This window comes from Rattus rattus, chromosome 3 (assembly GCF_011064425.1).
Source record: "Rattus rattus isolate New Zealand chromosome 3, Rrattus_CSIRO_v1, whole genome shotgun sequence".
NCBI lineage: Eukaryota > Metazoa > Chordata > Mammalia > Rodentia > Muridae > Rattus > Rattus rattus.
In genome coordinates, this window is record NC_046156.1 from 174,818 (window position 1) to 186,331 (window position 11,514).

Below are 11,514 nucleotides of genomic sequence, written 5' to 3' on the forward strand. Positions count from 1 at the left end.
CTTTCCATGAGAATATAGAGCTAATAGTTGTGTGTTCTTTTTAAATATATTTTTCTTTCTTCCTCCAGTGAAAAAAAAGCTTTAGAAAGGTCAGGATTTCAAGAAAAGTCATCACAAATTAGATCTACTAAAGAAGGTGGTCCAGAATTTTCCAGCTCCTCTCTGGTAAGAAGCTTCTCCCTAGATTTCTCGCATCAGCTGCCTTTGTCTCTGGGGTCGTTAAGCCTGGCAGTATCTCAACAGCAGCTGGAAGGAAAGCATTATAATTATTTGACTGGAGCAGCATAAAAAGAGCCTTTGTTTACAAGTCTTTGCCATACGCATAGACTCTTTTGTCATCACAGAAGATAAAGACCAGAGTAGATCCTGGGGAGGTAGAGAGGCCAGAGTTAGTAGGGCCTAATTCCTTGAGTATTGCATCTCATCCCTTAGAGAAATCAGTATCTTGAAGTGGCAGACAGAATACAAACGTTCATTGTGAAGGTAACTAATTTTTTAAACGTGAATATTATTCTAGCATGATTAATGTTCTAGAATCCTTCCCAGAACCATACCCCAGCTCATATTGTTAAAGTGTCCTTTTTACTGATTCATTCTTGGTTTCTTCTTGCATTCTTCTAATATTCTCTTGCTAAAAGAAACCAAAGCTTGTAAGTTATGTCCATCTAATATTATGTCAAATAATATGTGCATTCGAATAATATATATCACAGCTGTCTTCTTAATCATTGACTGAGAGGCAATTAGGAAAACCAAATCTTCTCTAATCCCAACAACCCCTTGAAAGTTCTTAAGAAACTGCTCTCAGAGACAGAAGGAAAGGCCATCCAGAGACTGCCCCATCTGGGGATCCAGCCCATACACATACACCCACCAAACCCAGACAAGGATTTAGAGAAAGGATTGAAGGAGATGAAGGGGTTTGCAACCCCATAAGAGCAATACCAACCAACCAAAGCTCCCAGGGACTAAACCACAATCTAAAGAGTACACATCGACAGACCCATAGCTCCAGCTGCCTATGTAGCAGAGGATGGCCTTGTTGGGTATCAATGGGAAGAGAAGCCCTTGGTCCTGCCAAGGCTCAATGTCCCAGTGTAGGGGAATGTCAGGGAACGGTGGTGGGAAGGAGTGGGTGGAGGTGAGGGAGGGGGAACACCCTCATAGAAGCAGGGGGAGAGGGATGGAATAGGGAGTTTATGGATGGAAAACTGGGAAAGGGGATAACATTTGAAATGTAAATAAAAAAATATTCAATAAAAAAGATACTCTGCTCTGTTTTTTACCTGTGCAGGACTCTCACATGTGCAAAAACTACCGAATATTACCCAGGGTGGGATATCTTTGCCCAAAGAATCTAAACCCTGTCTGTGGTGATGATGGCCAAACATATGCCAACCCTTGTATGCTCTGTCATGAAAACTTGTAAGTACCCATATTGCACCATCTCTACTTCCTGAGTAGGGATTTCTATCTACAATGCTGCCAACATAACGCACTGATATTAACTACATCTATTTAAAGGTATCTATTAACCACCAGCCCAGAATTCAAAATTTGTGACTTATCCTTCTCATGTTTAAAACAAAGTATATAATAGTATTTCTTTTAGAACAATTGTTTTATATCTATTCCTTTATAGAGTACGAGATCAGAATGGTGATGAGATCATAATGGTTGGAGAGCATCTCTATAAGCCCATTCAAACTCAGGCAGATTCATGAGAGTGTAACACAGTGAAGAAGAAAGCATTTGGGAGCCATCACACATATGGTTTCTGTACCACCTACAGCATCTACAATAACTGCAAACCAATGACTGTACAAACCAATGACTGTAAGACAGTCATTGCTTTCCCATTGCCTCTAAACCTTTCTCATAATGGACCTAGTACCATGAAATAGAAAGCATGTCTGTTCTAAGCTTTATTACTATCTGTAGATCTTGGGTGATTATCCCATCTCTTGGAGAATCAATTTATTTGTTGAAGAAATTTGATCAATTCCTTAAGCTGCTGAGTTCACTGGCTACTGAGCAGAACTTGCATATGAAAGCATAGTTTAAGTCCAAAAAGTGTTTCATTCTTTCACCAATTGTTGTAGCTTTGTCAATTTTATTCTCAAATGCTAATTACACAATAACTTCTCATTGTCCCTATACACATCACTCACATTCTCTCAGCTTTCCTGTGACCAGTCTTCCTTGGAAGTATGGTGGCAATGCTTCATAATCAAGTGTGAATATGAACTCTATGCTTACATGCCATTGTACCTGTACATACACCATGGGGATATGTCTTGTATCAAGTTTTTATAACCTGATGTGGATTCATGTTTGTCTTAGCACATGGGTGAGCCTGATATAGAGAGCTCAACTGATTTATCAAATGTCACAAAACTCATTATACCCTTGCTTTTCTGAGTCTAAATAATTGTGATTTTCCTAGTGTATTATTGGCATCTCAAATGAAGTAATTCCACTCCCATTTGTGAGACTGGAACCTCCTTTGATAATATCAAAATGGGACATAATGTATGGATTCAACATCTATCAGTTCATGGGTTTCCTGAATACATCAATAGAAATTAAATATTTGTTTAATGAATGAATTGACCTTTCCAGAAATTCAGTATATATACTGAATTCTACCCCTAAATCTTTGATTGACTTTTTATTATGAGCCTAAGGACCTTTATCATTGATATTATTTAGTCAAACTTTTTATTAACTATGCCAACACAGGGTGACCTTCTAATCAAGAAAGCTTCATGGACAGAAACTTATGTAATATAAGGTTAATTAGTGCACCTCAGGTGTATGCTGTGGCTAAGGAACCTTAGGGATGCTTGTTTTGAAGACATGTTTCTCATAGAAGAGAGACCAATTTTTTTCTAAGGGTTTAGATGAAACTATAGTGGAGCAACTTCACATTAGGCAATGTCCAAAACCAAATTCTGCTTCTGCGATAGACAATGGATCCTCCCCCATTGTCACAGATGAGATGTGGAATCTTCCTTTACAATATTTCTTAAGTGAGGGCTTTTGAAGGATCGTAAAATTCTCTCAAATATTATTCCAGGTTCTAAAAATAACCTTGTATAATCATTTTGTTCTATTGTCTATCCCTAAAATGATATTATAGATACATGATATAATCAAATTTCTCTCTGGGATCTAATCTTCTCTTCTAAGAATACAGTCACATGGACTAAGTGAGATGGTTCAGCTGGTCGTTTCCACCTGCCTACCTGAATTCAATCACCAAAACCTACAGTGAAAGTCGCAAATTGGTTCTCCAAAGTTGTCCTGTAATATCTACATCTATGCCAGGCTACATGAGTGCCAGTGCTCAAAACACACACACACAAACACACACACACACACACACACATTCACATATACACAGGGACACACACAAAGTCTAAAGATATTAACATTTATGAAAGATCTTTTATTAAGAACCTATTGATTCTATCATGGTTGAAATGTGATGAAATAGGCTTTGAGGTACAAGGGTAAGTTAGGAACAGAAAAGAGAGAGTACACGTAGATGTACTAACAGGGAAATGGTTTTATCCTAATTTCAGTTTGCAGGGTACTACCTACCATATTACCTACATTTGTCTCTTATTATATCTGTGTATTTTCCTATCATTGAAACATCTCTTCTTTTTTTAGGATGCGTCAGACTAATACACACATACATAAACAAGGAACATGTGAGGAGAACAGTAACCTGGAAGCAGTGTCTGCTGGCACTCTTGCCTCTGTGAGTTCATTGGCATTTGGGGTTAAGGTGGTAGTTGCTGTGCGTCCTCTTTTGGTTCCATTGTACTGGGAAATGAGAATTGGTCTGACTAGAGGAGTCACACTAGTAGGTTATATGACTCCAGAATTGGCCACATTACTACAGAATGATTAAATATTAATTGAGGCATGTGGTAATAAACATAAGATGAGACTGAGACAAAGAGAGGCAGATATTAACAGCTGGATCAAAACTTTTTCTTTGCAATTCTCAAATCTCCATATTGCAAAGAATTTAATTTTCCTCGGTGCTAGAAGGTGTCCTCTTATTTCAATACCTAACAGTATATTTGAAAATACATTATTTACTTTGGAATTATCTCTGATTACTCTATCTAAAGTCTCCTTTTCCCAAGCCAGATGACATAAAACTTGATAAAGTAGAAACAGCTAAACAAAAATAATGTGTTATAATTAGATAAACATGAGTTTGATTTTGCATTTTTGATGTTTTTCATATAGGATAGTTTTAGTGAATCACATTTAACTCTTAATATCTCAATGAAGTATTGAAAATACTAAATATACATTGACTTAAAAATATTTGTCACAGTGCCTAAAATTAATGTAATTTATCATTATATTATTATTGTTGTTGTTGTTTTTGTTGTTATCTGAATAAATAACCCAAAGAAGAAGGAATTTAAGAAAAAGTCTTAACTATGAACTTAGAAGAAAAACAAAGTGGACAGATATTATTTAATATAAATAAATAAATTAGCTTAACCAATTGTATTTCAAAAAAATTATTTATTTACATATAATAAATACTATTTAATATTGATATTTACCAGAAATATTAGTTATTATAATCCGTCATACTTTCACATAAAACTTGAGAAATAACAAAATTGGTAAATATCCACTTGATCTGCAAACCTTAACCAAGCCAGCTCCCTGAGGTGGGAAAGTACAGGTGGGGAGATTTCTGGTCTCAGTTCAACAGTGGGAAGACACAATGTAATTGGCTGAGAACTGGGACCTTCTATCTCCCTTCCATGTGAACTTGCATCTAACTTAGCTATGGTAAGTCTTTACATACCCATAAATAAAAATAATTAAACCAATTTTAATCTTTGATTGTTTGGCATTTTATTGCATATTAATTCTTAGTGACTTGATTCCTATTGTATCCAAACTATAATACTCTTCTTCCTCCTCGTAATCCCACTTAAATACATTTCTGAGAACCGTGAGATTCCAGTAATTTTCTGAAAGTTCAATTTAATAGAATAGCCTTGGACTATGCTTCTCTGTAATTCTCATCCTGCGTGGATCACTTGACAAAAACTACTTTATGTGAAACTTATCTGCAGGTTATACAAAACTAAATTTCTTTAAATGAAGGATTGCACCAGAGGCATGATTTAACTTGACAATTTAGAAAGTCACTAAATTGTGACGCACATATCCTTATCTGTTGGACACTGCTAATAACAGTGTTTATTATCATGAGGGAACATCAACAGCAGAATTAAGCCATGTTTGTTTTGTGTTCACCTCAATATTTGGTGTATAGTAGATGCTCAGGTAATAGCAATCACAGCACATGGAATGTGAGCAGGATTTGATATCATTAGGTCATGGCACAAATTAATGCACTGTTTTATGGTTTGACCATATCCTTGCAGTTTCAATGAGTTCTAGTACCTAACCTATCCATCTTCTCTTTTAGGAAAAAATGATGCAATGATTGGTGAAATCACAGAGAAAAAGCTAAGCCTCGATTCTGAACTGCCTGTCTTTACCAACTGTGTATATAAAGAATTCTTCAAACTCATCTTTTTACTATAGACAATAATACAGAGCTGTTGGTACTGGACTCAACTGGTTTTCAGTCTTTCCATCTCTTTCCTTCTAGACTCAGTGATCTGAGGATGTTCAGAAATCTCCACTCAGTCTATGCTCTGGAAATCTGATCACAATATTGTCTATCCAGCTGCCTGTTTAATAAAAGTAGACACTCAGCAGAACATCCTTCTGGGGATTTGTTTATCGCTGCTAGAAAATGGGAATATTTTTTAATAGTAGCTGAATATATGGTGCCCTTTGTCTTACGAAACACAGTGGTAGGCAAGTTGTTGCCATCATTGAAGAGGTGGGGCAATATGGGCTCTCAGGCAGCCAATATATGTGTGAAGCTACCTGTTAGCATATCCCTTAACTAGTGTCTGTATTTCCATAAACATCATACCTCAATTATATAATTGACATAATCTCATATCTAATTATTTACCTATTAATAATTGGTTTTTTAATTTTTGAGATTATCCCATTGCTTTCTACATACAATGTGGGAAAAACAAAGGAAATGAATCTACAAATATATGTAAATCTCTAGATTGGCAATCTCTAACATAAATGTTGTATGATATATATAATTTAAAATTTTAGTTGTTAACAAAACAACTAGATAAAAATAATTATAATTATATTATCTAGCCCTATATATCACTCACTAAGTCAACTAATACAACTGTTTTATTTAATAAACCTTTGATACTGATGTGTATTTTCCACTATTAGTACCTCTAGTGTGGACCAGTCATATTTCAAGTGTTCATTGGCCACATGGAGATGGAGGTGGCTATAGTGGATAATGTAGCTATACCATGATACCATGGAATAACAGAGATGGGAAATCTGAGAAGGAATACATGTATTGGATAGGGATGACATTAAACCAAACTTGTGGCTTCAGGATCTCTGATGGAACTCTGCTACTCTCAGAGTTTAGTTGCTGGTTTTCTGTGGTGGTTTAGGTACCAGACGCACACCAGAAAGTTCAGAGAATCTTACATACCTCCAGCCACTCTCAGCTACAGAAAAAAAATGTTCAGAGTGGGACTGACCTATCTGGATCTAGGAAGTTATTTTTGTATTTTTTCTCTGCTCTTTTGTTTTTATAAATAAATCTCCACTAAACTAAATATAGGATTTTTATGATTGTTGTCTTTTGTAACTGAATGAAAATTGGTCATTCTTTATGCTCTATTTTTCTGTGTCATCAAGAACGAAGAATGGATGAACTATATCCATTTGTCAAGCATGGTGGGGTATTTTCCTGGGAATTATGCTATGAACAGGATGGATACAGGGATTATCTGATGTATCTCTTTCTTGCTCATATGTAGGATATCTGGAAACTCTCTTTTGTGAGCTTTTGGGAACTGTATGTCATGTCATTTTGAATATTTTATTGATGTCTAATCAAGAATTTAATATTTCATATTAAATACAATATGCATAAAATTCCTTGATTTAGCTGACCCATTATATTCATCATGAAGCTTTGTCTCATATTCAAATGTATTAAGAATATTGGCCTATAAGCAATGTATATGGCACAGATGAGTTTAACTTTTTTGTTTTGTTTTTGTTTTTTGTTTTCAATAGTTTAATGGTATTCCATTGTGTAGATGAGCCATGTTTTCCATATCCACTCATCAGTTGACTGACATTTAAGTTGGTTCATGTTTCTAGTTATTACAAATAAAGCTGAAATGAACATAGAGAAACACATATCCTTGAGATACAATGGAGCACCTTTTGGGTATATATATGCCCAGGAGAGATAAAACTGGGTCTTCAGGTAGCACTATTTCTAATTTTCTGATAAAACACCAGATTAACTTCCAGAGCAGTATCACAAGCTTGTAGTCACACCAACAACTTTTAAATTTAAATCTTAACTACCAAGATGTCTCCTTTTATAAGAAAATGATATACAATAACAAAAGAAAAGAAACAAAGAGGACCTATATTTACAGCCATAGAAAGTGAGCTGAATTTGGAATGGAAGGCACACTAAAACCCAGAGGTGGATCTTTCAATCCTTTCTCCCTAACTTTCACAAGATTTCCCAACCTCTGCTTAATGTTTGGCTATGCATCTGTTTCTATCAGTTTCTGGGTAAAACCTTTTTGATGACACTTAAACTAGGCTCCTGTCTGCAAGTACAATAGAATAATAAAATAGTTTCAGGGCTCGACTCCTTCCCATTGCATGTGTCTCCAGCTGGGCCAATCACTGGTTGGTCCATCTCTCAAATTCTGCTCCATCTCTTACCCTTGCACATCTTGTAGGCAGGACAAATCATGAACCTAATGTTTTCTGGTTGGATTAGTGTCACCATCCCTCCATTGGAAGTCTTGCCTGGTAACAAGAGATGGCTGGTTCAGACTGCCTATTCCCCATTGGTAGAAGTCTTAGCTAGTGTCACCCTCATAGATTCCCTGGAGATTCCATTACACTACATTTCTAGATGCCCCAGAGATACACCTACCCTTTTCCAACCCCATCCCCTTCCCCACCCAGTTTTCTCCATCCATGTACCCTCTCCAGTGTTTACTGTATTTCAGCTTCTTAGCATATTTACACAACTCCCCCTGGGCCATCAATGTTTACTGTATTTCAGCTTCTTAGCATATTTACACATCTTCCCTGGGCCATCAATGTTTACTGTATTTCAGCTTCTTAGCATATTTACACATCTCCTCCTAGGCCATCTTTGCTGCTTAGCTTCTTTTGGTCTTTGGGATCTAGCATAGCTATCTTGTACTTTATGAGTAATAACCACTTATAAATGAATGCATACAATTTTTTTTCTGGGTCTGGGTTGCTTCACTCAGGATGATCTGTTCTAGTTCTAGCCATCTACCTGCAAATTTTATGGTGGCACTGTTTTTAATGCTTGAGTAATAATTCATTGTATAAATATACAACATATTCTTTATCCATTCTTCAGTTGAGGGACATATAGGTTGTTTCCAGTTTCTGATCATTACAAATAAAACCCCTATAAACATAGTTGAGCAAGTGTCATTGTGGTAAAGCATCTGTTTGGTCTATGCCCAGGTGGTAGATCTATTCCCAATATTCTAAGAAACCATCATATTTATTTCCAAAATGGTTGCACTAATTTGCATTCCTGCCATCAATGTAGGAATGTTCCCCTTGTTCTACATTCTTACCAGCAGAAGCTGACACTTGAGTCCTTGATCTTAGCTATTCTGAAAGGTTTAAGATTTGAATTTCCCTGATGACTAAGGATATGGAACATTGAAACGCTTCATTGTCATTAGAGATTCCTCTGTTGAGATCTGTACCCACTTTTAATTGGGTTATTTAGTTTGTTGATTATCTTATATTTTAATCATTTGATTTCATGTGTTCTTTACATATTTTGTACAACAGTCCTCTGTCAAATGTGGACCTGATGAAGGTATTTTTCCATTCTGTAGGCTGCCATTTTGTCCTTTTGATGGTTTTTTTGCCTTACTGCAGATTTTCAGTTTCATGAGGTCCCATTTATTAATTGTTGATCTTAGTTCCTGAGCTGTTAGTGTTCTGTTGAGGAAACTGTCTCCTGTGCTAAATGCATTCAAGGCTATTCCTCACTTTCTCTTCCATCACTTTCAGTATCCAGTTTTATGTTGAGGTCTTCAATTCACTTAAACTTAAGTTTTGTGCATGATGGTAGATATTGATCAATTTGCATTCTTCTGCATGCAGATATCTAGTTAGACCAGCATCATTTGTTGATGCTTTCTTTTTTCCATTTTATAGTTTTGGCTTCTTTGTAAAAAATCAAGAAGGGTCCATAGGCCTGTGGATTTACTTTTGGGTCTTCAGTTAGAGTCCATTGATCAACCTTCCTATTTTTTGCCAGTATTGTGCAGTTTTTATTACTATCACTCTATACTACAGCTTGAAATCAAGGATGGTGATACCTCCAGACATTTTTATATTGTTACTTTAAAGGTAGTCCATTAATGCAATGTGACAAGAACCAAAGACTTGGGTGCTCTGAGAAAGGTCTGATCATTAATTAGTATCTAGTCTCTTATCTCAATATTAGTTCTCCTGGGATTTGGAAGGGTCTAAAAATGCTAAAATTATTTTGATTTTTTTCTATATAGGATTTATTTTTTTTACTAAGATCTTCAGGATTAAATAATGTTTACAGACTACTGTTTACTAACATTGTGAGGTTGCAATATGAAACCATCTTTATCTTAAAATGTTGATACTTAATTTTACACCATTGACACATCATATCTGTGGGTTTTATTTTTCATTTCCCAGTGCTTACGTGGAAAATAAAGTACTCATTATTAATACTCTAATGCCACAAGATTCAGGAAACTTGAGTACTAGCAGTTACATTCTTTAGCTTGTATAAGTATTTCTCAGTGACTTTGCCTGACTGTGGCTTTGATGACATTAGAGAAAGATGTTGGCCATTTCCTTTCATCTTGTGTTGCCAGTCTTCCTTACTGATTTTGACTAATCGGAATCCTTGACTCCATAAGGCCTCTGTAACTCACCAGAGCAATGATGATCTGTTAATGAATTTTGCAGCAAATCAAAGCAGAAAATGTGAGTTGTTTACTTTCAAGTAGAAAGTAATTTCACATTCACTGTTATTTTTCAACAATGAGTTATTTTGTAACTGTGACCCTGTAACACCGACATCAATAGCCATAGTTAAAAGCCATCAAAATAAAAGCACTGGGAAATTTCCCTAATGCAGGTGGAATTAATGATTTTTCATGTTCACAAAATACTGTTGCCAGATCTGTTTCCATATCTGTTAACCTTCTTAAACAGTAGAATGCCTCTTCTTTCTGAACTGAGAAATACATCGTTCATCTAAGATTATTATATTATTGTCGAAATAGCCTGCACTGTTGCTATGACATGCAAATTAGAGGAAAAGATCATTGGCATGCACTGGTTATACAGAACCATGGGTTTCATTACAACAGTTTTACTTAGGCATATAGCATGTTTGGAGCACTTACCTCCCCTCCAATGCCATCCCATGTTGCCTTCCTGCTAGCCCCCTTCTCACCAATAGTCTCCCCTCTACTTTCCTATGTTTATTTCTTTAACCTAGCTTCTGCGTATGGAATTCTCTTTCATATTTTAGATTGCCCAGAGTCTTTACAGACTTTGCAGTACACTTATAGGTAAGCATATTAAAATATTAAATTGGAGTAAGGGATAAATCATTAGATGCAGATACAAACTTGTTATTAGAGAATTTTAGTAAAATCAGAATCACCATAACAATTAAAAGTACTAATAAATTAGCATTCACATATATGATGGGCTGTGGTTTAAAGAACATAAATATAAGCTTTAAATGACAACTTGAAACTAAGAAAATGTGGCAGTTCATTTTTCATTTGCAAACAAAGGAAAAACAATGTATACCGCAAAACATGATTGAATATTGAAAAAAATCTGTGTATTATACGTCATTATTTGGGTGGGGGAACACCGTCATAGAAGCAGGGGGATGGGGGATGAACTAGAGGGTTTCCAGAGGGGAAACCAGGAAAGGGGATAATATTCGAAATGCAAATAAACAAAATATCCAATAAAAAAAAAGGTAAACATTTTTAACACTTCTTTCTGACTTACCTACCGCCATGTCATTTCGGTTTTTTTAAGTCTATCTTATGTATTTTCTTCATAGATGTAAATAAAAGAATTTTTATACAAAACCACAAAAAAAGAAAGAAAGGAAGAAAGAAAGAAAGAAAGAAAGAAAGAAAGAAAGAAAGAAAGAAAGAAAGAAAACTCTTGCAACAGAGAGAGCTCCACCGTGCTAAGACTGCCTGCATTAACAATGCAAAAGCTCAGGTTGCCTAAGGGACAAAGGTATAACCACTACAGATGATATCTGTGGATCTCATG

At 35.7% G+C, this 11,514-nt stretch overlaps 1 protein-coding gene across 1 annotated transcript in view; it reads left to right on the forward strand.

The window, feature by feature from the left end:
- Nucleotides 1-6,737, forward strand: part of Spink5 (serine peptidase inhibitor Kazal type 5) — a 60,393-nt gene extending 53,656 nt beyond the window's left edge. The window contains exons 29-32 of the mRNA XM_032896569.1: nt 69-165; nt 1,295-1,425; nt 3,679-3,769; nt 5,483-6,737. Of these exons, the coding sequence (XP_032752460.1) occupies nt 69-165; nt 1,295-1,425; nt 3,679-3,769; nt 5,483-5,500 (337 nt within the window). The 3' untranslated portion in view covers nt 5,501-6,737. The remainder of the gene's footprint in view (nt 1-68; nt 166-1,294; nt 1,426-3,678; nt 3,770-5,482) is intronic.
- Nucleotides 6,738-11,514: the final 4,777 nt, after the last annotated feature.